Source organism: Gambusia affinis, linkage group LG03 (genome assembly GCF_019740435.1).
Source record: "Gambusia affinis linkage group LG03, SWU_Gaff_1.0, whole genome shotgun sequence".
NCBI classification, from domain to species: Eukaryota; Metazoa; Chordata; class Actinopteri; order Cyprinodontiformes; family Poeciliidae; genus Gambusia; species Gambusia affinis.
The window spans coordinates 7743732-7771393 of record NC_057870.1 but is presented as its reverse complement, the minus strand read 5'-3'; the positions used below and the strand labels follow the sequence as shown (position 1 = coordinate 7771393).

General features: G+C 41.5%; 2 protein-coding genes across 5 annotated transcripts in view; one reads left to right on the top strand and one right to left on the bottom strand.

Annotated features, from left to right (window-relative positions):
* The window catches only part of LOC122827765 (leucine-rich repeat transmembrane neuronal protein 4), a 125378-nt gene that overhangs the window by 19131 nt on the left and 78585 nt on the right, over positions 1-27662 (top strand). The window contains exon 3 of one of the 4 annotated variants that reach the window (XM_044110741.1): positions 19500-19610. In XM_044110741.1, the coding sequence (XP_043966676.1) occupies positions 19568-19610 (43 nt within the window). In that variant the 5' untranslated portion in view covers positions 19500-19567. Of the gene's footprint in view, positions 1-19499; positions 19611-25230; positions 25280-26516; positions 27202-27662 lie in introns of those variants that run through there. The other 3 variants (XM_044110738.1, XM_044110742.1, XM_044110739.1) reach the window with 3 other exon arrangements.
* Positions 5485-11227, bottom strand: lrrtm4l2 (leucine rich repeat transmembrane neuronal 4 like 2). The gene is made up of 2 exons (XM_044110743.1): positions 10886-11227; positions 5485-10463 (listed from the first exon to the last, which is right to left on the bottom strand). Exons 1-2 carry the CDS (start codon positions 10887-10889, stop codon positions 8836-8838), a joined length of 1632 nt encoding a protein of 543 aa, XP_043966678.1. The 5' UTR covers positions 10890-11227; the 3' UTR covers positions 5485-8835.

The following is a 27662-nucleotide window of genomic DNA, read 5'->3' as shown; positions in this document are numbered from 1 at the left end:
TTCTCTACAAACTTTGTCTCTCTATTCAACTTTTGATTGAATAACACCTTGAAAAGATGTCAGGGGGAACACATTGCAGTGCAGTCATTTTGTTTCTTATATGTGGAAAAAGTTCCTTATGCTGAGCTCTTCATGGATCTTCTGCTGCCCTCCACTTTCACAGGAACAGACGGATAAGAAGGGTTTTTTTTTTCCTTTTTTTGTCCCTGCCTCGAGTGTCTCCCAGGACATGCGACAAAAGGTTGCAACGCCTCGGTATTCGAATGAATTTTACAGGTGACGTGCTCTGCACAAAAGGGAGCGTAACAAAGAGATCTTGTTGTGCAGCGCGGAGCACAGAGCAACTTTTCTTCCTAAACTGTGACAACGTCCCTTTGACTACTTTTATTCTTCATTGATTCTATTTTCATTAATCGTTTGGATTTAACAGCCTGGAACTCATTACTTCAATGTGCCAGCTTAAGGGTAATGCACGTTGGATCCTTAAATTCATCTGGAGAGAAAGGAGGAAACTCGCCCGGTCCCTGGGGCTCATTTTGTCCAATGTAAGGCTCGACGGCTCAATCATCCTTGAAGAGATTGGACGGCGGCCCCTCCACGGAAGCAGTAGGCCATAGAATTGTGAAATATGCTCAAGGACAGGAGCTGCGAGAATTTGTGGAACTTTAGAGTCGTCAGGATTATTGAGAAGCTGTGTGCCATTACATTCAAATGTGAGTCAAATTCATAGTGCTGCTGAGAAACCTGCCTGTTGTAGCCCGAGTCCCGCCAGCCAGTTCACATAATCAATTTCATCATCTTTGAAAACGCCGCACAAACATTCCCAAGGAGGTTTCATTGTGTATTCTGAAAGGTTTGGTTTTGCTTATTCGCTCAACTTTTTTTTACAATGCTAGGTTCTGTTCGGGGTCAGAAGAGGCCTGGATGTAATCCCAGTGATCAAAGCTCCAGGTGAGTGGTCACCGTCCAAATTCATTAAGGGTCACAGAACAACAATATCATTGTCAATCCTGCAGATCAATTTAAAATACCCCAAATAATCAACATGTAAGCTTATGACAAGAAACTGGAGGAAACCAATAAATACATGAGTACACACCATCCTGTCAACCAGCAGTCGTAGATTCATAAGATTCATGCATCTAAGAAGTTACTGTGACTTTTTTTTTAATCACATTAAACTCCTATAAAATTCTTCTATTTTATATTCCATGTGGTGCATTAACACATTCTGTATTTTTTATTTTTATGTGAAAAAGTGAGGCAAGCATTTTGTATCCAGCCCCATTTATTCTGATACATCTAAAGGAAAACCAGGACAACCAATTGCTTTCACAAGCCATCTAATTAGTAAATAGTTTTCCTTTGTGTAATTTAATAAATCCATCTTTTAATTGTAAGTCTGCGAGTTAGATTCATGTTTCCTGCCCTACCGGACGCCTTCGGGCCCTTGGTCAAAGAGCTTGACCCCAAGCTGCACCCTTAGTTGCCTACAGATTGGTCTGTAGTGCAACTGAGTCAACTTGGGTAAATCTTTTCAGTTGGTCAGTATTACTTGAAATGTGTTGCATAAGTTTGTTTTTACTGATGACTTTAGGGAATAAACATCATCATGAAGACCCAAAGAAAGCACCAGTATCCTAAAACGTGAACCTCTAACTGGGGGTTCAGTCCATCGGCTGAAATGGAGAGAGTATGGTGCAACGTCACACCTACCAACACTCGACTGTCTACCTAAATGGAGAAGACGAGTAAAAACGGTATTAATCATAGAAGCAGCCAGAAGGGTCAGAAGGTGATTGCTGCAGCAATCAACTACCACAGTTTGGAGAATCTGTCAACGGTACAACTATTAGTTGTGCTCTCTGCAAATCTGCTGCTTATGGTGGAGAGGGAAAGTTGTTGAAATGTTCAGAGTGCCACTGCAAGCCCCTTTGGCAGTTTGCATCGTGTCACACAGGGGAGATGGAAAAACCTGTGGAAGAAGGTTCCAGATGGCAACTGTGGGCTTTCTGCAGGGATCCACAGCTCAGATGAAAGGATCTGTCGACTACTATTTGCACACGCCACAGATCTGTCCTTCGTGGAAGAGGGGCAAGAACACATCTGCTCCTTAAAGAGTCCCGCAAGTGATCCCACTTGCAGTTTGTTATAATCCGTGGTTATAAACCAACAGTACACAGTCACCAGAACACGCCATAACCCCCCACTGGAGTGGGACGACTAAATTCTGGGAAGGCCGTTCTTCAGCAGCCTTCCTGATAAACAGAAGGCTGCTCTGACCAAAGAAGCTGGTCAGAGTTGATCTGAGATAAATACCAGGTAGAGGCTGACTCATATCTGAAGTTCAGATTCCAGTAGGACGACGACTTTGATCTTACAAGCCAGAGCTGGATTGTTTTAGATCAAAGCTCAGTCACATGCCAGAGCGGCCTAGTCAAAGTTCACACCTGAGTCTAATTGAAAATCAGAGACGAGGCTTGAAAAGTGTTAAAAATGTTAAAGCTGATACTCTAAAAACACTTGCAGAGAAAGGTGGTTCTGCGAAATATTGAGTTAGGGACGCTGAATACAAATGTGGATCATGATATTTGCTTTTTAATAATTCAAAAAAACTGACAACCTGTATCATTTTGGCGCTACTATACAATTATTAACCATATTTTAATGGTTTATTATATGAAATCCTAATAAGGGGTATTAGATTGTAATCTCACCATTTAAGTTTGTGGCTGGAAAGGGGCAAAATGTAAAAAAATCAAATAAGCTGGGAGAGTGCGAACATTTTTGGAAAGCTGCTGAAGTTCATCTCAGGACCCCATTCTGCTTATCAGGAAGTCCAGTAAACACAGTCTGCTGATGATGAATGATGAAATGTCGCCCTTGCTTTACAACGATTTTATTCTCTCGTTAAATAACCAATCGCAACCGTGAGCAAAGTCTTGCACACTTTCCAAAAATACCCAGTACGTTTCCTACAGTATCTTGTGTGTGGTTTTTTTTTTTTTTTTTTTTTTTTAAAGAATGATAAGACCCTGGTCACAAAGAGAGCTGGCCAGGAAATGCACCATTCTGCTGTATTTTCTGCCTTGCTTTTATAGATCCTACATTTGGCCTCCCTCCACGCTCATCTGATTAGAATACTTCGTTCTATATGCCTCACGGCGTAACGATCTCTCCCCTGTCTCTGAGTGAGTTTTTGCAATATTTTTGCCCTCAGAGTTCTATTTGTGCGTTGTTTTTTTTGGCTCGGTCGATACCTGCAACACTCCCACAATATTTCATCCCAAACAAATACCCCGCGTAATGATCAGCGGCATGCGGGACTCCAGCGCTCTAATCAGCATTCCTCTCCCAGCCACACGACACCAAAAGGCTTCAAAGCATAAGGAATTGCTTTTTCGTCAGCCACAATATGACGAGTCAAAACACTAATTACAATATCTGCCAAAATTATATCAACAAATCATTTTTGCCCGTCTTATTATGTCCCCTCCCTCTCCCCGCCTATTTGGCCTGAAGGTTCCCCCAGTGGACCCTGAAAGAAATTCATCATTTATGTAAGAGCTGTGGACTGAATTTGTGGACATAAATTCTGTCGGCGGCATGCCTCTCTCCCTGCCAGCTCGGAGCGTAAAGAAAGCCTGAGTCATGTTTAAATGTGGACTGTGGGAGATCATAAATCCTTATCGGAACAACCTTTGACCACTCCAGGCGTACGGCGCAGGAGGCCTGCGAGCCGTTGACGTAGCCGATAAGGAGCTGGAGGAATCGAACACTTGTTTATGGCTGAGAACCGTAAAAGACGCTTTTTTTTACCCCTCTACTCAGCTCCGGACCGCGCAGGCGAATTTTGTTTCCACCCCTGGCAAAGACGTGCAACGAGTTTTAAAAATTAAAATAAAAAAGTGTTTTATTATATCAGCATAAAATTACTCAGAAATGTCTGTTAGAAATAATAGTGTTTTTCATGGCACACGCTACCCGCTTAGATAAGGGAGCATTCAGTCTTCCTTGCAACATTTCACAAGGTTAACCAGACGGTTTTATTCTGCGATCTCTCTAGATCAACCTGGAATTTTCTCTTATGTTTTTCTCAGCTTACTCCACTTGTTTTCTGACTGGGGACAACTGGTAAGAACTGGGGACTGAGACGGCCATAGTAAGTTGTGGATCATTATCCATTTGAGGACAATATGGAGACAACAGTCGTGTTTTTGGACTTTGGGAGGAAGCTGGAGTACCAGGAGAGAACCCACGCATGCACAGGGAGAACATGCAAACTCTGTGCAGAGAGACACCGGGCTGGGATTCAAACCCACGACCGTCTTGCTGCATGACAATGGGTGCTACTAACTGCGCAGCCATTGTGATCTAAACTCCCAATACATTTTCTGTTAGAGTTCATCAGGTTTTTATTTCAAATCCTCCGCTAATCCTCCGGAGTCCAATTTAATTTTATGCAATTTGAGAAGACATCTTTGGAAGAGGGGAAAAGGGCCGACGGCGTCATAGATTTTCTACCATATGTTCTCATCTGCTCATTCTTGGGTTGGTTTCATAACCTGCACAGAGCGTTCGTCGTCGTCCTTCATCCGACAAAAGTTAAGCTAAGCTCCCATGGAGATCTGCAGACTCCACCTGCATGCACAGGTGTTAGTGCGACATAAAAAGTTTTTTTTTTTTCCTATAAGAACCATTGGCATTTAATGACTAATGGTTGTCATGGAGACGTGGTGGCCACCCTTCTCATTCTCCATCAGTGAGCAGTGGACATTTTTTTTCCACCTTCATATCCTCATTTACTGAGCCAGACAACTATGCTTTCCTTTTCAAGAAATTGATGCTATTTTCATGTCATATTTATGCAACAGGGAAAGTAGAAATTTATCATAAAAATGCTTCTCTTAATTAATTTTCAAGGGATTGTTGGGGCAGCAGCTGTGCTATCTGCGGCTTTAACAAGTAAACACTGACGTTATAGAATATTGCTTTCTCTAATCAATAAATGGCCTTGAGGTAAAGGTTTAATGTTTCTCAAGTTTCTACATCCGCAATGGGTCTTAACGCATCTTTGCCAAGGCCGCCAACAAATACGTCCAAGTCTATAGAGCCGAACCAGCCCTAACGCGTTCACGTAACGTTCCCCGCTCTAAATCAACAAGTAATTGAAGCGGGGAGAAAAGGTCGCAGCAAGGTGGATGATAACTAAATTACAGCTAACCCGTCTCGACCTCGGCCGCACCGCCTCCACTCTCTCCTTCATTTTCCCACACCAGAGCGATTCTTCTCGCCCCGAGAGGCAGAACCGCGGCTTCTCTATGGCTTCTGCACGTTTCTGCATCCGAATCGGTTTCACGTCATCCCACATAAAAAAAAAAAAAAAAAAAAAAAAAAAGAAAGACATCTGCTGCTTAAGCTCCTCTGGCTCTGAAAGCAGAACCTAAAAGTTTAAACCCGCTCATTTCCAGGCTCTCCTCTCCGGAGTCCAAGGTGGAGCGTGTAATCCACTGGTGGCGGGTTGAATGAAAAACTTCCGTCGGGGATTTAGGAGAACCAGAGGAGCTCGCAGGAGAAAAGCAGCAAAAGGAGGCGTGTGGAACCACGACAGCCGCCTTCGAAACGCCGCGGAAATGTGTGACGTTTGGATTAAACGCATGAATTAAAAGGCATTTCTTTCTTTCCACACAGTAGCTCTTATAAGTGTGCAAACTCCCTGTTAAGTTTTGTTTTTATGTAAAAAGAAAAAAAAAAGACACCATGATAAATAGTTTTAAACTGTTCTCACCTTTTAATGTGACATTAGCTTTGTACACTTAATCATAAAAACGAAGCAATCTGTTAGGGTGAGGGTGGGTGCATACAAATTTTAAAAAGCAGGAGGAACCCGGTTACATAAGAGTCAACACCCTTAAACTAACGCTTTGTTGAAACACCTTTTTATTCAATTTCAGCTTGCAGACTGCTCTCTCAGCACTCTACATCTTCTGCTGCTAATATTTGCCCAGATGCTCTGTTATATTTAGTCCGGCGCTCTGCCTCTGCCATTCTGAATCATTAATCTTCTTCTGGTGAAGCTTTTGTTTCGTACTCGTCTTTGGGCTCCTTTTGATGGAGGAACGTGACAGCTCTCTTCACCTTTAGCTGATTTTGAGTCAAAATGGACCTAAAGCCTCCAGAACGTCTTAATCAGCCTTGACAAAAAAAAACAAAAAACTATTTCATAAGGAGAAAAGTAATGCCACAGCATGATGCTGCCACCACCATGCTTCATTGTGGGGAGGGTTTTTTTTTTTGTTTTTTTTTTGTTTTTTTTGGGGGGGGGGTGTGGGGGGTTGTGATGCACAGTGAAAGGTTCAAGTTTGGTTTCAGTTGTTTTACCAGAATATTTTGACAGATTTTAAGTGGGCCAACATATTTTCTTCTGTCTATCAGCCATACTTAATCGCGCAAATGGAAATGTTACGTTTTGACTTTTTTTACTTTTTAACTTACTTTTACTTTTGGAGCTTTGTTTGCAGTTTACCCATCTGCTGCGGTGTTGTGTAAAGTTGGTGAAAGATGTCATAGCGATATGACAAAGTATATATATATGAAGTGTAAGTAAACACAGGCTTAACCAAACAGTGTCAACGTCTTCCTGATTCTGGTTCTAGCAAGTGTAAAACCTCAATAAACTGTTTGGCTACTAGAAAACAATTAATTGAATATTTCAGTCCCAACAACAAGGTTGTATTTAAAGTTTTATTTCTTACATGTCAGTTGAAGAATTTGAACATAAGGTTTTGTTCTGCGTGGTATTGTTGAACCGCACGTCTTAGAAAATGAAACTTCAGCTTGTCATCACACAAGAAACCACACTGTCTGCTATTTCAATACATCTGTTAAGATTTCTCCTTTCCACATAACTTAAATTAGATCTCACTGGATATGGATTACCTTAAGTATTTAACCTCATTTTCACTCTAGTGAGCATTTCTGCTGTTTTATTTAGTTCTTGTCGTTCCGCATGTTTTTGTTTTTCCTGGAAAATATTCAGCCACAAAGTTGACAGAGAAACGGAGAACACATGAGACTGTGGAGAGAGAACAGAACGGGAGGCAGATGGCAAATGACCAGGGTAGAGACCTAAGATCTTATTATTTACTTATTTATTTATTATTTTTTACAAATTACAATTAAATTTGAAGGCTATAAGAGGCTCCTAGACAACAAAACAATTAGTTTTTATAAGTGGGGGGTGAGGCTCTACTGCAGTACAGCAGTACAACCAGAACACAACAGGAAGTCCTTTAAGTCCTCCAAGTGTTGCTGTAATCCTCTTGGCAGCCCCCCTGCTGTTGTTTTATTAAATGTGTCACTTATTTTGCAATTAATCTCCTCAGTTGCTGATGAGTTTATTCAGTGGACCATGACATACAAACACTGCGGTGTAATTTTTGGTAGCTTCACACAACGAGATCCATTTGATCCTTTGTGACCTCTCTCCAGGACAGATGACCTTCACCTCAATTTAGTCTGATTCATAACAACATGAAGTTGATGTGAATCTTCATGCTGAGATGAAACCAAAAGGTGCGTGTTAGTTTGATGGTGTGCAAACTTATGCGACCGGGCTATTGCACTTTTCTCTGTTATATTTTTCATCTCTCTCTTCAGTTGAACTGATATGTATCAAATTAAAAGTCTCGCCTCATGAAGTGACGTTTTAACCAGAGTGTGTACACTTTTGCCACTGCCCCTGTCATGAATGGGTAAAATACAGGCTTTTTTCTGTTTTGTGATTTCTTGCTTTTGTTTTGTTTTCCTCCCATCAACTGTCAGTGTTTCTTTTAATTTGTACAGTCAAGAACACACATATTAATATATATATATATATATATATATGTATATATATATCTTTACACAAACAATGCATAAACATAATGACGATAATAATAAATACAAAACTCGATATGAAAATTAACGCTGTTACTCGCCTCACACTCGCTCACGCACGCCCACACACAGTCGTCCAAGGCCTTAACTGGACCTGACACATTTGTACATCTCAGTCCTGAGGTTAGTCTCATGAGCTTTAAATATCCCTCATTTGGGTCGATTGTGACGATGCAAACGAAAAACGTACACATTGTCTTTTATCCGTTCAGACAGATCACCTCCCATGGAAGAGAAGCATCTTTAATAAGGAGAGTGGCTTCATGCAAATGATGCTCTCTTTGTGATTGCCCCCCAACCCCATCACACACCACACACACACACACACACACACTGGGTATGGCTGCTACGGCTGAGCCCGTCTGCCAACTGTGGAATAACTCAACCGGACTAACACTATCTGTGAGAAGAAGGTGCAGAGCTGTTACTCGTCTGACCAGATGGCAACAGGACGCATTCGCACACGTACAAACTCACACAGCGCACATGTCCTAAATGCTTCATGAGCTACATGATTGGAACCGAATGGGTAAGTAAAAACAGTGGCTTTGTAGGTTCACGAGAGTATATGCTCCGACTAAGAACAAGGTCAGTCTCTCCGCTGAGGCCATTTGTACCGCAGCAGATGTCCCGTCGTGAGTGTGGACCGTACACAGCTAATCCCACCACTCCTTCCATGTCAGTCGGGGCGATAATTAGCTCCAAATATATCTTCCCATTCAATTCATCCTTTCTGCGCACATCGTTGTGCCAAAAACTCCCAAGTATTTCCTTCAGCGCTGCAGACTATCTGCTTGCATCAGAGATAAAGCCTCCTTATCTTCCGACAGAGAAAAAATAAAAATCCATTTATCTCCGCTCGGAAACGAGACCGCGTGTCTCCTGAAGGCGGAGCACTCACACCTCGCACTCTATGGATCCTGAAATGGTGCACGTGCACGGCCTGTTTTCATTCACCAACGAGTCCAGCGCCTCCGAGTTGGAGTGGTAAGTCAGGTAGTACTCCTGCAGCTGAGAGTTCAGGTCCTGTTCCTGCTTGCGGGCCTTTTTCCTGCGCTTATGGTTGACTGAGTGCTCCTGCAGCTGCCTCATGGTGTTGGGGTAGCGCCTCCACGAGACGTAAATAACCAACAGGATCAATGCCAGTGACAGGAACAGGGCTACGCTGCCTGCAATGATTTTATGGAAAGCCATATGTTCAAACTTCAGCTCTGGGAGAAATGGCGTGGGGGTCTGTGGAGAGAAGGGGGGCGTAGAGCTCAGGGTGCTGGTGGTGGGATCCGCCATCTTTATGTGTGTCCTGGCAGGACTCAGAGGAGATGGGGTAGATTTCTGTGGCGGCGGTGATGGACGAGTCAGGGCCGGGACTCCGGTGGCCACCGGCCAAACCGTGACGCTCACGGCTTGGGTGGAGGTTAGAATGACCACAGCTGTGGTCGAGAACATGTTTGCAGCGTCTGCGCATATCGAGCGGTTCCTCACCACGTCCACCACCCTTTCGCCCTGCGCGGCCTTGGGGCCGCTGCAAATCATGTTGATGTCTTTGGGGTCCCTGAAAGTCCGGAGCCACCCCATGAGGGGGCAGATGCTGGGGCTGCAGTCCCAGGCGTTGCCCGCCAGGCTGATTGTGGTCAGGGCGGTCCACGCCTCCACCACCTCCACGGGAACGCTGCTCAGCTTGTTAGTTTCCAGGTTAAGCGTCTGCAAGCTCGGCATGCAGCGGAAGACGTCCGCCTCCAGCATTTGGATTTCGTTCCCGGAAAGATCCAGCTTTTGCAGTTTCGGCCAGGTCCAGGGAACCCCTTGGCTTATCGACCGGATCCGGTTCCACGCCAGGTAGAGCGCCTGGAGGTTGGTAAGGCGTGGGAAAATGTAGAAATTAATCCGGGAGAATTGATTGTGCTCCAAATGTAGCTCTCTCAGCTTGGAGAGCCCCAAAAACGTGGTGCGAGTGAGGCTGCGCAAGCGGTTGTAACCCAAGTCCAAAAACTCCAAGCTGCGGCATTCCAGAAACGTGCGAATGAGGATCTGTTTTAGCCCGTTAGATCTGAGGTGCAGATTCTGCAGCTTGCGCAGCCCATAGAAATAGCCTGGCTGCAGAGACTGCAGCTGATTATAGGAAAGGTCCAGATTTCTCAGGTTTGGTATGGCACTGAACGTGTTGTTGTGCAGAAAGCTCAGCTTGTTGGAGCTCAGGATCAGCTCCTTCAGCCTGCGCACACCGTGGAAGGCTAAGGCGTCGATGCTGTGGATGGAGTTGTGGTCCAAGTAAAGCCAGATGAGCTGATTGAGCTGGGCAAACTGGTATGGCAGCAGAACCAGCAGGTTGTTATAGCGCAGAGACAAACCCTGGCACCCCGTTGTGATGTTTATTGGAATGTCTTGGAAGATGCCGGACTCGCAATAAACAATCTTTCCTTCACAGCGACAACTCACAGGGCACATCCTCTCCCCCTTGCTGAGCAGCAGCAGAACAGCTGCCTGCAGAAGAAGACAAGATAACCTCCAGTCCAACATCACAGAACCTGTTGGGGGTAGAGTGGGGCACAGGCAATCAAAGGGATGACTCAGTTTCTGAAAATGCATGCAGCAACATGGATTGAATGAGTAAAGGTAGGACTTTCATTTCCTCAAACAGTGGATATGCTCTGGGTAACAGCTTGAGGTCTGTTTTTGAGACCAGCTTCATTAAGAAACGTTCACAGGTGCTTTTACTATTTACAGATGCATATATGAAGACAAGTTAGAGATGAATATAGTTTTGATTAAGCGAACAGGTGTATTCCAAAAACAGTTTTTCTAGCAGAAATACTGGCAGCGAATAGAGACAGACTCATTATAGTAGAAATCTTTCATTTTAAGCTGATCACAGCTGTCGTCCTGGCTACTAGGAGACTGAAGAGACAGAAACTGTGTCACTAAAACAGTGAAGAACTGAATGACTTACCCATTATCACTGAATAAAGGAGTAATCCTCCGGGGGAAGGAGAGGAAAAAAATGGATTAGGAGCGTTTTTTTAAACTGGTCTCAGTCAGTCTGCGCAGCTGCAGGGGTCGGTCCGCACACTGAGCGCTTGCACTTGGGGAGCAGACGCAAGTTTCTCCGCAGCGGTCAGAGCCGCGCCGGGTCCTACGGGTGACGCTCCGGAAAGGGGGGACGCGGTCTCACTTGGCTCGTAGTTGGACCCGCCGCTCCACTTCAGTCTGCTGTGCTCGCAGTTACCCATTTGAGCGCCAGTGGACTGATGCACATCACCCCCTCCTTCTCCTCTCTGCGCTCTCTTTCCCTCCTGCCTCTCTTTACCTCACTCCTTTCTCAGAGGCGTAGGCGTCCTCAAGAACCTAAGCTTACAAAAGACGGGTTTCTGCCATGGAAAATCCTGCCATTAACTAATTATTGTTAGGAGTGTTTATCAGTTGCATTTGATTGCTGCTGGTGTTTTTAGGGATGTTGAATTTAAATGTGGACCATGCCCTTTGGTATGAAGGGTGAAATATAACAGTTTTCCAGGGATTTTCTTCTGAATCTTAATAGATTAAGATAATTTCTCTGATGTTTGCCAGAAGGCGTGTTGATCTGCTGTGATTGGATTTAATTAAAGCAGCATCATTATGTGAGATTGACTTTTTTTTTTTTTTTTTTTTTTTTAGGTTCATATCATGCTATAATATTATTCCCTCATCATAAACATACCTGGAGTGTTGCATTGATGCTTCAATGCATGTTAATCTACCGTAGCAACCATTCAGCTGTGTAAAACGCCTGGGTTGACCTAGCTCCGCCTTGGAGGACAAAGCTCCTCTTCATAGCTGCAGTTTCCAAGCATCCACCTCACAGAGCAGTACTTCCTCTTCTACTCCTCCACTCAGCTCCTTCAGACTTGCCAGCAGCAATTAGCAAACACCTGATGGAACTGTGCGTCTGGTGAGCGCAGTATAGAGGCTACTTCTTAGTGCAACGCTGGTAGAAATTTTGTGAAATGGTCCGTAGAGGAGCGATGTGGTGATGACTTCCTCTTTCAGAAAGAGCAAGAGGGTCTTAGAGACAGAGACACAATTTCAAGGCGTTAAATTACAAAGTAAAATTCATTTTGAGACATATTTGAAGTATACCGCATTTTTATAAAAAACTGAAAGTAACTTCATTGAAGGAATAGTTACTTCATTGTGCCACAAAATGTGGCTGGAAAACGCGTACTACTGCCCCTTTAAAATATGTGACCCAGATTGATTGACCAGGCTGAAAACTTCACAGGTCGCCATTTTCAACTGTACAAAATAAACACAACTGGTTGAAGCAAATGTATTTTGTAAAGAGCTATAGAATAGAATAGAACACCCATGCACACACACGCACACGCACACACACACACACTCATATGTTAGAGCAGCTTAGCATGTTTAGCTAACCTAACAGTCAAGCAAAAATCAAGAATGGATAAAAATGCTGAAATTTGTGCAAGAAACATCTGTCGACAGTAAAAAATTGTATTCTTTATATGTTTATTTAGTGTGTTGTGGACAGTGTCAGGTGGAGGAAGCAACATTTTTAGAGGAGATGACATATTAGCTATTAAAACTATATCAGTTAGCACCACCGTTAGCTTCCCTCTCTACATCTTAATCTGAATACAACTGAGGACGCTGGTTGAATCAATCATTACACACACTTGTCCACCCTAGTAGAGTAAGGCTGATATGCTTATTTGTGCTGTGAATGAATCAGCATAAACTCCGTCTCAGTTTAGCAACAGCTCTAATGCTAATGCTAATGCTAATTCTGGTGAAACTTGGTGAAAAGTTACACTTTTCCTGGGTTTGTGGGTAATCTCTCTGTACTCCAGTCTCCCATAACGACAACATGTGTTAGCTTAGCTAATTTCAACATGTCCCTTAGGAGTGGGGACATGCTTGTCTTTTGTGCCCATTGACAGGGATGTCTTCAACTGTCAAAGCAGTGTTGACCCTCTCTGTGACCTTGTGAGGATCAAGCAACATAATTTTAGAGAAGCTATAAAAAAAAAGAGAGAGATGCTTTTAAAACTCCTTATAATCTCTGTCACACTGTTCCCTCTGTGTAAAGTCTTTTTAGAGAAATGCCAGAGAAAGTGCTGGAGTATATGGAGCATGGAGTTGTGCTTGTTTCTATGCGCTGTGAGTGTGTGTGTGTGTGTGTGTGTGTGTGTGTGTGTGTGTGTGTGTGTGTGGGTGCGTGTGGGTGTGCGTGTGTGTGTTTCTTTTGCTCCCTGATTGCAAAAGGGACACATTTGGCTGTTTGGAAATATTTCTGATGGCAAAAATAGATACTCACTGCTTTGAAACTAAATGAGCACCAGTCAGGCCTCTTATTAATTTAAGACTGTTTCAACAGTGAGAGAGCTACAAGCAGTATGTCTGGCTTTCTACTAGAACAAATAGCCTGACTAATTACCCAAATAATGTGATCTTGTTGTACTTGTGCCGTTCTAAAAGTTGCAGCGCTCCAATTCCTTATTTTTGCTTTGAGTCACACGTTAAAATAGCAATAAACTAAGGTTTTAAAAGCCATTGTAATCATAATAACAAACACGTTATAGTATTTTCAGCAGCAGAAGGGATAATTGCTGCTTTTACTTTCCAAATAAAATAAATTATATCCTTCCATAAATATCCATTTAAGATTTTGGGAAAAATAAACAATACAATGAAAACACAGCATGAAGCTGCAAAGTTTATCATTCTGTCTCTCATTATTTAAAATATAAATATAAAGGGTATATGTTAATTTTAATGATCTGTATTTAACTCAAATATTATTTGTTTGGTCATCTAAATTGTGTATTACTCTTCAACCCTCACTTTAAGGTTGAGGCCTGGGACTGTATTGATCCACAGCGTTCCACTCCAAGACCCCAGCCTTCTGGGGGGCCGAAATATAGGGCCCCCATATCCAGTCTCCTTAGAACAGAAGAAGAAGAAAAGAAAGCATACAGTGATTTTCCAACAGAAAACCAATGCTGTTTTATGTTCTTGTTGTTCCCAAAAGCTATATGCTATATGATTCAACTGGAGGGGCGGAGTGCTAGTAGATCTTTTCTGACTGTATTTCACAAACAAAGAAATAAATAAATAACAAAAAAAAACCCCCAAAAAACCCACGAGGAGCACAATTTTGTTGCTCTTTTTTATTTCTTCAACCATAATTTTATTTATTTGCTGTGTGTTTGGTGTTATTCTCACTCTTAGTGTGAGAATAAGGGAGCATTCGCATTCCTGGCTGCCCCAAATAATATTTATGCCACGTAGTGCATTGGACTGGGAAGTATCAATTAGGCCCTAACATTAAAATATTAGTCACATTAAGTCTAATTTTTTATTTTTTGCTTTAAAAAACCTGACCCTGAGTCCTGGATCAGACCAATCGTCCGACCTTGACCAAAGGTCAGCTAGATGACACAACTTAGGTCGTTTGAAACATCAGCAGTTTTTAGAGTCAACACACTGAGCAACCATAATGATCATGATGATGATGATGATGATGACAGCTAAAATAGGTGGTAGCAGATTCTAAATTTACGGCTCATTTCTCCGTTACCAGTCATTCGGCGCTGATAATTAACACTTGTTGCACCTATTAAGAGTGGTGTCAAAGCCTAATTATGCAAACAGCCTAAGTGTGATGGAGACGAGCAGTTCGCACCTCTGTCTGTCTGTGATGCGACGCCATGAGATCATACACTAAACAGTATTTAAACCAATAGCCTGAATTAACAGAACACGTCAGATTGAACCGCCCTCGGAGTCTGCCGGCAGACAGAGACGGTTCTCATTATGAGCCGGTCCATCCTCCATTCTTCACACTTTGTTCACCCTGCTTCAAAACAGACTCTCTGGGAAACGTTATTGGACAGCTTTCCAAGTCAAACAATGTGGTAACAGCGACCCCCTGTGCTCATAATGTGAAATTACTTGTTTTTTGTAGTTTTTTTTTTTTAACTGGTGATACTGAGCCACAACTCTGTGACCTCTGAAATGTCAAAGCAGAAAGCATCCAGGTTTGCTTTGGCGTGAGGATTTAATCATGATGGATTTACACGGGTTTGAGGTGGAGAGAGAGAGAGAAAGAGAGAGGCGGGGGTTGCTCTCTGCCAAACGAAAACTTAGCGTACGGTATGTGGGGCTGCGTAATGAAAAGGTGAGTTCGCCTCTGCTCCTGGAGCATCTCAGCGGGAGAGGACGTGAGATAGCTTTTTGTTCATTCAGTGCCTCCCAGACGTATATAGACGCGCCCGCCCGTAATTGAATGTCAAATAAAATCCGCTCTTCAAAGTGGGGTGAGCAGGCGCACACGTGTTTGAGGAGCTCACATGCCATTCAAAGTTGGCGCTGCGCAGAGAGGATCCGTGGTAGTTTCTGCTCAGGGAATGGGAGGGAGCGCGTCGCGTTTACCGACCGATCAGGTGTCAGCTCTACAAACACGTTATCAGGTTGAGTATGAAAACTGGAAACGTGACTCCTTCGTGTCCACAGGCTGTCAAAAACAGACAAAGTGATCATTTTCATAGATGACAACTGCTATCATTTGCCGTCAAACGCAGGTGACAAGCCTATCAGCTTATCCTAGGAAGGCATAATGTGTGCTTACCTTAAAAAAACCAAACAAACAAAAAACAGCCAACGTCTATTACTTGTTCATTTTAAACCCACTTCAGGCCAACAATGTACACCTATTATGTCTACTGACGGGTGAAGTGAGTGATGCTGATTATATCTTTATTACCACCTGTTGGATCTGCAGTGCTGCCAAAAAGTGTTTACCCATTTACAGACTTTTTCTCTTTAAGTTTTTCTTTCTTTTCACACCTAAATGTGTCAGTCATCAAACTTATTTATATAGCATGTAAAGATTACGTCAGTAAATAAATAAAAAATAAATAAAAAACTGTAGTTTTCGGCTGTTTATAAAGGAAGAAAATCATTCAAATCCACCTCACCCCATGAGAAAAAAACCCCAATTGCCCTTGTTGCAATGAAACTTGCCCTCAGGTGTGCGTGATGATCAGTACTCAGCCTGTTATATCCATGTAGTTGAATCTTTTTAGCTCCATTTGCAGTGGGGGTTCTTTGGGCCCACTCTTCTTTTTGGAATTGTTTCAAACGTGGCCTGGGTTTTCAGGGATGAGCGCCTCGTTTAAGGTCGTTTTTCTGTCCTCACCTTGACTAGCTAGCTTCTTAGCTTTGTTTGTGTGTGGTGTGCTTCAGGTCAGCCACTTTCAAGATTTTCTAATAGAAAGCAGAATTTATTGGCCTGCTGTCAATCACAACGAGTTATCTTGAAGCAAAGGAGCAGTAAACCGTCACACTACCACCTCCATGTTTGACTGCTGGTGTGATGTTCTTTACCAAAATGTATCACAGGACGCAAACAAAACAAAGTTTGCCAGACAACGATTTGTCCAAGTAACTATTGCGATAATCAATAATGCTGTTTTGAGCCCATTTTTATGTGATATATTGTTAGAATTTGTTCTCATCTTAACTTGTCTTTGACTTATTTTGAGTTATGTGTTCATGTTTTCTAATTTACTTTGAAAGGCACAGCTGCAAGTTCTTTATCCTGTCACTTTCTGTTTATGTGCATGTTGTACTGCTGTTGTCCACTGGGGGCAATGAGAGCAAGTTCTTGTCGTGAGGCAGCACTGTTCTAACAAAACAGAAGAAGTTAAAACCTGAAGGTTAGCACAGCTATCTGACGAAAAGAAACATGAGTACTGAACAAGAAAACGCAACATATATTTATAATGACAAAATAACATTATTCTGGCCTCTCAAAGGGCCATTAACTTAGAAAAGAACATTTAAATATGGAACTGGGAGATATTTAAAATATCATAATTAAAAAAGAACATTATGTCTCTAAACAAAAAAATATTAATCACCAGAATGACAATTATGCAGCTCATTTTACTTCACCATACAAATTTATTCTTGTACTATTCTGACTTTGTTCTCGTGATGTTATTACGGCTTTACTCTCTCAGTTTGACAACTTTGTTCTAGCAACTGCACTATTTTCATTTTATTAGCGTGGTTCTAACTCTCTGTCGTAACAGTCTGGATGAAATATTCTGGTCAGTCCTCAGAATATTCCCCCCCCAAAAAAAATTAGTCATTGATGGCCAAAAGTGAGAACTTTCTAGTAGCCTCTGAGAGTCAATTGTAGCCAGTGAGTGAAATTTAACTTGCTTTTTCCCCACAGGCGCTGTTCTAAACCAAAACCAAAAGAAACCCCCAACATTTACTGGGGTTTCCTCATTTTTCTCTTGCAGAGAAGTCAACAACCCCCTACTGAGTGAGCAGCAGTCTTTGTAATGTAACCACATCAGCTCGCACTATGTCTCTTAACAACTTTGATTAATAATAACTATCCCAGTTATATTGCTAAATCAAAGTAAAAATTTGTAAGTCTTTGATGATATTTTATTGCAAAGCCATCTATTAAGAGCAAGTTGCATTATTCTGAATGATAAAAAGGATTAGGTGTCTTCTAGATAGCGGTAAAATTTAATTGTTTGTGATTAAAGAGACTCAAGGACGAACGGAGCCTCTCTGTTCGTCTGGAGCAGAGAAGCTGATGAGAGAAAATATGCCGCAGCTTCTGGGAAACTGAATGAAGGATGGATTCAGCCGTGGAAATCCCGCCTTAATCTGCTGTCTGGGCTTTGTGAAAGAGCCCTCTGACCCGACTCTTATAGAGAATATACGGTGCAACGAGACAAGGAGAATCAGATTACCAAAGCATGTTGCCTCCACTTTCCCATCAGTGAAATAAAAGTGTGTTTAAAAGAAGTGAATCATGATGAACCCCAATACTGATTTGGTTTTCCTGGCCATTCCCAGGATTCAAAAGGTTTACTGACGTATAGGGGGTCAAAAACTGTAAAAATGTACATTTTTGATTGAAATTACATGAGGTTTGCAGGGGACTAAACTGACGTGTTCATCTTTTTTAGTTGCATTTCAGGCTGTTCATTTGTTTGTCGGTTTTATTGTCTGAGAAAAGCCGGGCGACACCAACGCTCATGATGAGGTCAAGAGGTCATCCTGCAAACCAGCAATGTGTTTTTTAGAGAAATTTGAGATAAGGGCGATCGCCCTCATGATAGTTAGCTGCTTTTATTTCTAAAAATTAGCATAAAACTACAACGACAAAAAAAACTCAACTCTTGAATATGCTCCGTTTTTTTAGCTGTCGCCTTTTGTTTACGAAATAATAAAATTTTAAAACCACAAACACAAGCAAGGAAACTAATGAAAAAAAAATTGCATCTGAGGCACAGACAGTAAAATCTGTCCGTTTGCACGTTACGGACTTTCTCCTGGTAATCGGGAACTTTTCACTGGGATGTTACGAGGGGCATTTCATTTCAATCATTCTCATTAATTCACCTCCTTCTCATCGCTCATGCCGCCGCATGGCCTCCCTCCCTCCCTCCCCCCGTCTCTCAATCTGTGGAGCTTCATTAAAATTTTATCTGGACCTAAAGTACAAACAAGGCATGAGAGGCCTTAAAAGGACTTGATTACAGATAGCGGTGAAATGAAAATGTGTGCGTGTATTAAAAATACAACCTCAAATCAAAAACAAACATTCAGGATAATGGAAGCCTAAACTAGTTTCCACAAACATGGGATAAGTCATTCCTGCATTAATTCACTCACTTCATGTGGGTTGATCTCTGTTTCTAACTCGCATGCTGTGTGTAAGGTGGTGCTGGTGAATCTTATTGGTGCCTATTTTACAAACCCATTTGTTCAGACTGGTTTTTAACTGGTTTTGTGCATTTCGATCTTGAATGCGTTCTGTTTGTATTTGTTCTTCTACGTTTTTACTGTCTCTGTTTTTACTATAAAGCACTTTGTGGTTTTGTGGCCTGCAGAATGAGTGACATGAAGACATTTTACCTCCTTAAGTAAAGCAATCTTTTATGACAATACCATAAGTGTATACTGACAGATTGCAACCTCAAATCAAAAATACAACCGTTTTTGATTTGAGTACATTTATCGAGTGGTGAAAAAAAATTTTTTTTTCTTACAATTGCCAACTTTATTACAGCTTTCTGTGTTGCGTTTGGAAAATCGGCTGTTTCCTTCCTGAGTGGCCTGTCAGCACATTTTGGTACTGAAATGAACTTTTCACCATTTTTAGCTTGCAAAACAATTAGATTATTTAATAAAAGAACCTTCTTGCTGTCGTTAAGATAACAGAAATGCGATTAAAACGTAATTACGACAGCAGAGCTGTTGTACCGTGTAAGTAGTCTGTAGGAGCTCCCTCTTTGTCACAATGTTTATGCAGAGTGACGCATTTTTCTGTCAGTTTGGCTCCGGAACGGTTTGACTACAGAGACTAACGTGTGGTTTTTACTCTGTGAACTGGATAGATTTCATTATAGCACTAAGTCAAAACAAGAAGTCTGGAAAACCTGCGCACTCAGCTTACAGAAGCACACGCTTGCGTTGTATGTTGTATGAACCACTCGCTGTTAAATTCTTGCTTTTTTTTTTTTTTTAAACAGGTCAAATACCTTCATCCAGGGCGACAGGCTGATGCCGGATTAACACTACTCGGAAGCGGCATTAGTAAATGTGCCTATTTTTGCAGAATTACAAGCCGGCATGCTGTGCAGGTGAGGGTCAGCTCATCCCTTCCAAGGTAACTGCGGAAATTATAAACGGAGAGAAGCTCCATATTTTCCTACCACCACAGGAACGACAAGATGTATCAATACATTCCCCAACCACAAGGCTGCAGCTTTCAGCTGGTTTAAATCGCTCCCTGCTGAAGCACAAGATGTAATTCTAGTAGAGAGAAGTTTACCCACACCTTGTGTATCCAGACATTTTCAATTTGCAATTCATTATCCATCTCGAAATGAAAAAAAAAACAAAAAACACACACGCACAACTGCAAATGAAAGAGGAAATTAGCAGCTGCCAAAGAAAAATCCTTTCTGATGGAAAATATTACGTTGTAGCTGTTTGATGTAAACCCAGAAATATATTGGCATCATCATGATAACGTATCTCACGGCTTTCCTAACCGACATGTTTGCTTATGCATGAACACGAAATGAAAAGATGGAACTCGGTGAAACTTCATCTTCTTCTGAAGGAAGGTGAAGACAATTAACAATTAGTATTTTTAGAAGAAAATCTCTAAATTGTGTTTTGACGTTGTTTTTAACCACTGCTAGAACTTCTGTGAAAAAAACAAAATCTCTCTTTCTTCTGTTTTTGGCTTTTTGCCACACTTTAATGTTTGTTTAACGTTTCGGTTACAGTTGAAACGAGGAGTTTGCATACACCATAAAAAACAAAACAAAAAAAACCCACGTAAAACCATTTTTCTAGGTGTCTGAAGTTAAATCACACCAAGTTTGTCTTGCGTAAATTTAGCAAAGCTCTCTCTGTTTGCTAACTGCCACAAAAATAAGAGAGAGGGAGAATATGTGGGAGATTTATTCACTTCTTCAAAATCAGAAGTTTGCATACAGAATGAACAATGAGGGGAAGTCCAGATGATGATGATGATGATGATGTCATGGCTTGAAAAACTTCTGATAGGTTTACTCACACATTTACACTTAATAAAAAAGGGCCGATCACGAGGAAAATACATTACGGGGAAATACTGAAGCAGACATCAGGCAGGAAGTAAAAAAAAAATCACTTTGGTAATTCTAATTCTGACCCAAAGCAAGAGGAAATTTGGTCCAATTTAACGACAGAGTGAGACTAAAAGGCCTATGTGTGTTTTCATTTGGAGTATGCTTCAAAAACTTTGTGTTGGACTTTTTTGAAGCAGAAACGGCGAAAGTCAAAAGGTTATTACATTTAATACAACACAAAGGTTTTCCAAACCAACTTTTAATCCTGAATGAACTACTATTAAGCACATATTAACAGCACATTAGACACAGCTGGTAACAGTCAGGTCCAAATCATCAAAAACGTTCCTTAAATAGGACACCAGGAAGCAGGCAAGCAGATCTAAAAATATATTTCTCATTTTGGAAAAGGTTACAAAGTCATCTCTAAAGCTTTGAGACTTCAGTAAACCGCAATGAGAGCCATTATCCACAGACGGAGAAAACACTGCTGAGCATTCCCAGAGGTGACGGTCGTACCACGATTACTCCATCAGGGACTCATACAGGAGGTCACAAAAGAGGCGATTGAGGAGCAGCAGGCCCTCACTCGCCTCAGTTTAGGTCAGTGTTTATCAATCAGCTGCAAGAAGAAGGAGAATGGGCAAACATGGCATCCATCAGACGGTTCCAAGATCAAACCCACTGCTGACCCAAAGAGATTAAGAAGATAATCCCACATTTCCACATAAAAGCATCTTGACCATTCCCACGATTTGGGAAAATAATTCTGTGGACCCACGAAGTGAAAATGTAACTTTTAGAAATCTGTGCATTGGGAAATATCCCACATGCTTGATTGCAGTTGTTGATGCCAAGGGTAGCACAAGCAGTTATTAGGTTTAAAGGCCAGTTACTTTTTTTTTCTTGTTGCACAGGACCAAGCAAGGAGCCGTCTGCCAAAATGCATCGTAAAGAAAGATTTCAAAGAACCAGTGAGAGCAACCATCCAGGTTAAATCAACAGGACGCATCAAGTGTACAATTTGACTCACAGAGGAAGCATTGGGGGTGAATTAACGCCAGATGTTTTGGGAAATGCCTGCCTGCAGGGGGCAAATGTTCAGAAGCTCATTAAAGCTACAGATTTAGAAGTTGAGGTCAGCATTAGTTCAAAGTTGCCTCAGCTTTCTCCTCGCGCAAATGACCTTTTTACGATATATTCATCTGTAAAATCTGTTTTCATGCGATTCACTAGTCATGGAAAAAGCAGATCCCTTCCTCAGTCAGTCACCCACCATGATTAAAGTTTGATAGTAAGCTGTTTAGTTTTGCTTGCGAAGGAAGGTGAACGTGTCATCAGAGTTCCTGCCGAGCTCTGTCCCGGGGCTGACTTGCTCTTGACGACACTTGAGAAGTTGCTCGTTATTTCCAAAATCTGAAACACAAGTATTTATTTACGTTGCAAGAAATAGGATTTCAAGAATTAACTGGGTGGATTAAGTCAATTCAAGCCAGGACTGCTATATATATATACAGATTTTATATATATATATATATATATATATATATATATATATATATATATATATATATATATATATATATATATATATATATATATATATATATATATATATATATATATATATATATATATATATATATATATATATATATATATATATATATATATATATATATAGCGTAGTGTGAAAAGAAGAGTGCCAGACTCAAACCTGTGTGCTTTGTGAATGCCTGATAACCAGGAAAGCTAAACGAAACATGAAAAATGGGTCACACCAGATTTGTTCAACATCATAAATAGAAAGTGATCCACAACAAGTCAGACACTTGCTATAGCTGCACAACTGAGGAGTTGTTAGCACTGCTGTCTCACACAAAGAAGGTCCTGGGTTTGAATCCCATCCGGGAATATCTCTGTGTTGTTTTGTCCTGTGCATGCTTGGCTTCTCTCCAAGCATTCTCATTTCCTCCTGCCATCCAAAAACACGAGCGTTGCGTTAATTGGGCTAGATTGCCCTTAGGTGTGAGTGTGTGCCTGAGCGTGATTTCTGTTTTGTGTTACCCTGTGATGGACTAGTGATCTGTTCAAGGTCTACCTCATCTCTCACCTAGTGGCACCGGCCTCGTGACGGTGCAAGGACGAAGCAGGGATAGAGAGGGACGGGAAACCTTTTTCCTACACGAGAATCAATTTGCATCCATTTTTTTTTTCATACAACCTTGTATTAATTATCGGGTGATGGGGACACCGACCAATAGACATAACACGGTGAGTCAAAATGATGAGATGTCGAAGAAATCTGTTTCTGCCTTTTCTGAAAAATAAGTATCTACTAACCGTGACGTTATCCTGAACCCATGGACTTTTATTCTGTTCATCAGGAGATGAGTGGATGACAAGGATTCACTCAAGACATGTTCACCCCACAGACGCCAAAGCCGTAGATTTAGCTTTGCGCCAACCCCAGTGGGATGTGCAGCAGTTTCATTTCACCCTCCCACTCTGCCACTGTGTCACATTTCAGTTTACGAAAACATGCATGACTAATCAATTGCAAGCGTCACCAGACCTTTTGATGGAACAGATTAGAGTGCTGCAGGATGTTGGATTCGGAGCCGAGTTAATGTCACTGACATGCTCACAGTCACCTTGATGTGGATTTTTGTGTGTTTGTGAATAAGCGTGTGCAAGAGCAATTTGCGCATGTGTGCGTGTGTGTGTGTGTGTGTAGATTCCTGACCTGCCCTTCAGCCTCAGTTAGTTGATTGATCTAACAATGGAAATTAATTCAGAGATTGGAGCTGAAGTGATGGATGCATCTGCTTTTGGTCTGGTTTCCTGCAATTTCTCTCCGACACGCTATCTGTGATTTGAGCTCAAATGTTCATTAATGTTCATTACTGGTAATTAATGCTACTCATTAAGTACAAGGGGGGTAAGGGACATATTAGAAATGATGACTTTAACCCCAGGCTCCCATTATGAAGCCTTTAGAGGAAGTCTTTGTTTATGTGTGATACATCTCACCCTCGGTGTACAACGAAACGAACTGAACACTGAAACTAAGCGACAAAAGGCTGGCCATTGATCTACAAGATGAGTCCACAGACATTAAAGTGTGAAAAAGAAAAGAAAAACAAAAAACAACATTGTCGCATTTTGCTTAAAACCTAAGCATAATCATGATCAATGCAAGCACAGCTGTTTAAAGCTTTTAGCTCTCTTTATGGATTACCTGCTTTATCCTTCTCGAAAACACGTTTCATGTGTTTAGCGTCATTTTCTTATTGGAGCACTCAGACGTGACCAATTCCCAACCATCTTATCCAAACTGTTACCTCTGTAAAACAAAACTAACTAGGTTTTTCTAAACAAGCTAGGAATTTCAGAGGCTCAATCTATCTTAAAATGGAAGCTGAGATACCTCTGGCACCATCTTCAGTGAAGGGAATAATATTCCGCTACTCAAAACGTGGCAAAGAAAAGTAAGATGTATTGTCAGAGGAGGCAAAGATTGACCTATTTGACTAGAGTGATGAGAATGATATTTGGAGAAGTCGAGAAGAGGCTTTCAAGCCCCAAAAACCCCCTGTTGCCAAACACGGCGATGGTACATCTTGTTGAAGGTCGATTGTGGTAGCAGTGGTAATGGTGTACAACACAAAGTGGGTACAGTAATGAAAAGTGAGGAATACCTCCAAATTTTTAAGCTCGACATCAAATCTGTAGCTAGAATGTTGAAAGCGAAATGCAACAGGATAACAGTAATACCCTAACAAACATAAAAATAGGAAAAACGGGCTAGTATAAACAATCTGGAATGGCTCTGATCTCATCTCTGTTTCCACTCTTATGGACTTGATCCTAAACAGAGCTCTTGAGCATCAGTCGCCAATGGTGTCCTACAACCCTTAAATGAGTCCTTGGCCCAACACACTCAAGGACTTCAATTGCTTCCTCAATATACAATCAAGTTCTGCAGAGTCCTGTCAATGACTTAATTATTTTATTCAGGTTTGTTGAGGCAGAGAAATACAAGCAAACAATGTAAATTAATTCTATCATTTTTGATGAGAAAAGTTGTCAAATGAACTATGCCAAAAGCTAACTGTTGTTTTTTTCTTTCTTTCAAATAAATAACAATGTAAACATTATTGGAGATGAAAGCATTTGAGCGTGTATCAATCATTTTCACCAAGCGAGCATAACATTCTCGATTCAAACTTGTGCACCAGTTTCTGTTTTTAATTCACTGAAAATGTGTGCTGCAGATTACTCCACACAGAACGGATCAAACATATTATTATATATGAGTTTCTGACTTATCTACCAACACAGTGTACAGATGAAGGCATATTTGAAATTTCCATTACGCATAATCGGTCTTAACAACCTGACCTCTTCATCATAAACTCACCTTGCCAGTAATTAAAGAAGAACAGCATTAAGTGGGATTTTTCATATTATTCCACATTCATATCAAGTTTAATTTTCTGAATAATTACAAGCAGTCTCCTTGATTAATACTAGTACAAATCCCCTTCCCTCAAGTTTCTAAAGCAAGTTGTACACAATGTGCTTATGTTCTGGCCCTAGCCGCTTTATTTGGGGAACAAATCAATATGATGGAATTTACCAGAAGATATTAGGTTGTTTTCAATCGTCGTGTCAAGCAGAGAACAGTAAGTCTCATCTATTTGGAAGAGTGGCATTATCAACAAACTTATGAACTTAGTAAAAGTTAAGAATATGAGACGTGTGGTTGGTAAATTTCTGGAGTTAAAAGCAAAATAAAGTTGTTGTTTTTTTCCCCCAGATTTAACTGTTTCCTGACGGTGCTAATGCTAAGCTAACACTTGCTAACAGGCTGAACTCGTTAAACCTTAAGGCAGCTGTTACTGATTAACAGCACATCTTAGCTGATGTTGGCATTAAAACAAGGTTTACACTAAACCTTTTTAATATAGATTTTAAAACGTTATTCCAATTTCAGTAACATATTAGGTTTGTGCTTGTATAGCCACAACTCTACCGACTAAATTCAACTTGCTTGCTAGCCATGTTTCTTAACTGTGGCGTTATTAATTGCATCGATCATCGATCTAAGATATAAGGCTGTAAATGCATATTGAGGAAAATAATTCTGAATTTATACATATTAGATATATGTTCTTATTCTGTTTATAAAGTGTTGCTTGCTTGTGGTGTTCAATAGGCTACATTAATCTGTTTTATTACTAAAAAAAACCCTTAAACTGACAAATACTGCAGGTCTGTCAGTGTAAAAACAGAATAACTAGAGCGTAACTAATTCTTTGAATACTTAATTAAAATGAGGTTACAAATTATAGTAAAAGTATTGTTAACATAAAAAATTGAAAATTTGTTCAGATTTATTTTATTTGTATTTTACAATTTGATTATTATTATTTGAAATGTCGAGTTTTAAAAAAATCAGTCCAAATAACATATGTATATCTTGTTATATAGTATATATATTTTTTCTTTTAAAAGGCTTAATTAAAGAGTTTGTCTTGTCTTGCCTGACAGTTAAGTATTCTTAAGGGCCTCCCTTTAAAATGCAGAAGTTATAAACTATTTCATGCAGCTCCTGAAACATTTGATTTTATCTATCCATCTATATATATATCTATATAGGCTACCGTATATAAAAAATAAGGTTGTGATTTGAGATCTTTCTGGAGACGTCTGTTCTGAGGCGAAGCTTCCCGACGATCTAAATGCAGAGAAAACAGTGTTCCCATTCCCCGGCTTTAATTAATATGCAGGCTGTGCTCATGGGAACAATGAGGACCAGTTCGGTGTGGGCTGCGGAGTGTCACTCAGTGGCCAGGAGAGGGCATCTCAAGTCCTGAAAACGGAGCACCAGCCAACCGGCAGCCTCCGTCCTCCTCTTCCACACGCAGGAGCATCGTTCCTGTTGCTACATAACTGATTTATTCTCGGTGTCACGGCCAACGCGTCTAATCCACAAAGCCGCCTGCACCTTCCTCTCTCTCCTTTCCTCCGCCCCCCACCCCCTCTCCCTTCCTCGCCGCCTCCCCCACGCCTGGAGCAGGATACCGCAACTTGTCGTCTTCGGACCGCGCAGTTCAGTTCCTCTCCAAACTGCTCCGCTCTCTTCCGACTGTCTTTTCCGCAACTTAGAATCAACAATTGGTGACTCTGTGATTGGAGAGCGTCCTCCAGCCTCCCACAGCGTGCGCTGGAGAGTGCCATCATCATCACCATCATCATCATGGCTCTACGAGCTTGAGCGCTTTCCTTCCCACCCTTGGTTGAGGCGGCAGGCGGAAGGGGGGAAAAAAATGCGGGACCGAGCTGATGTGGTGCGGTAAACTACAGGGACAGAGAGGTTGATGTGCACCTTGAGGGAGCTGCGGACCTCTCCGACAGGTGCGCGGCTGTGAGCGCAGCGGGAGGAAGGGGGGTGGTTTGACTTCGGCACAAAGTGCGTGCATTTCCCCTGCTTGCATGTGCAAACTATTTGGGCAAAACCCCGAGTGCGTCTAACATGTGGAGCCGGAACGCATCCGGAAGACATCCCTGAACATGAGGAAAGGCAGACGTCGTACAAGTATGGGTATGTTCACTCTTCCCGAGCCTTGCTCTGTGCGTCTGAGTACAGTTTTAATTAAAGGTGTTGTTGGTGGTGCCCTAAACATCACGCGGTGTCTGAATGATGACTGCAGGCTGGGGAAATTTCAAGGCGGCTTTTCTCTTTGGGGGGTGGAAAAATCAAACTGTTTGTCAGATTATACCTGATGAATGTGGTTATCAAATCACCTTTGAGTGTGAAGAACACTGTGATGCATATTGTGGAGCCATTAAGGATCCCAAACTGTGCATTAATGGTGCCTTAGGGAGAGATCCTCTTATGCCCCCCCCCAACACACACACACACACACTCCCCATTTTGTGCTTCACAGATAAAGTTTGATTTAAAGAACCTGTAATCAATGTAGAATCATTCAGAAAAGGGTTGATCAGTCTGTGAATCATGGTTTTCATGCTTGACTAAATCTAACAGGGGCCTAGTTATCC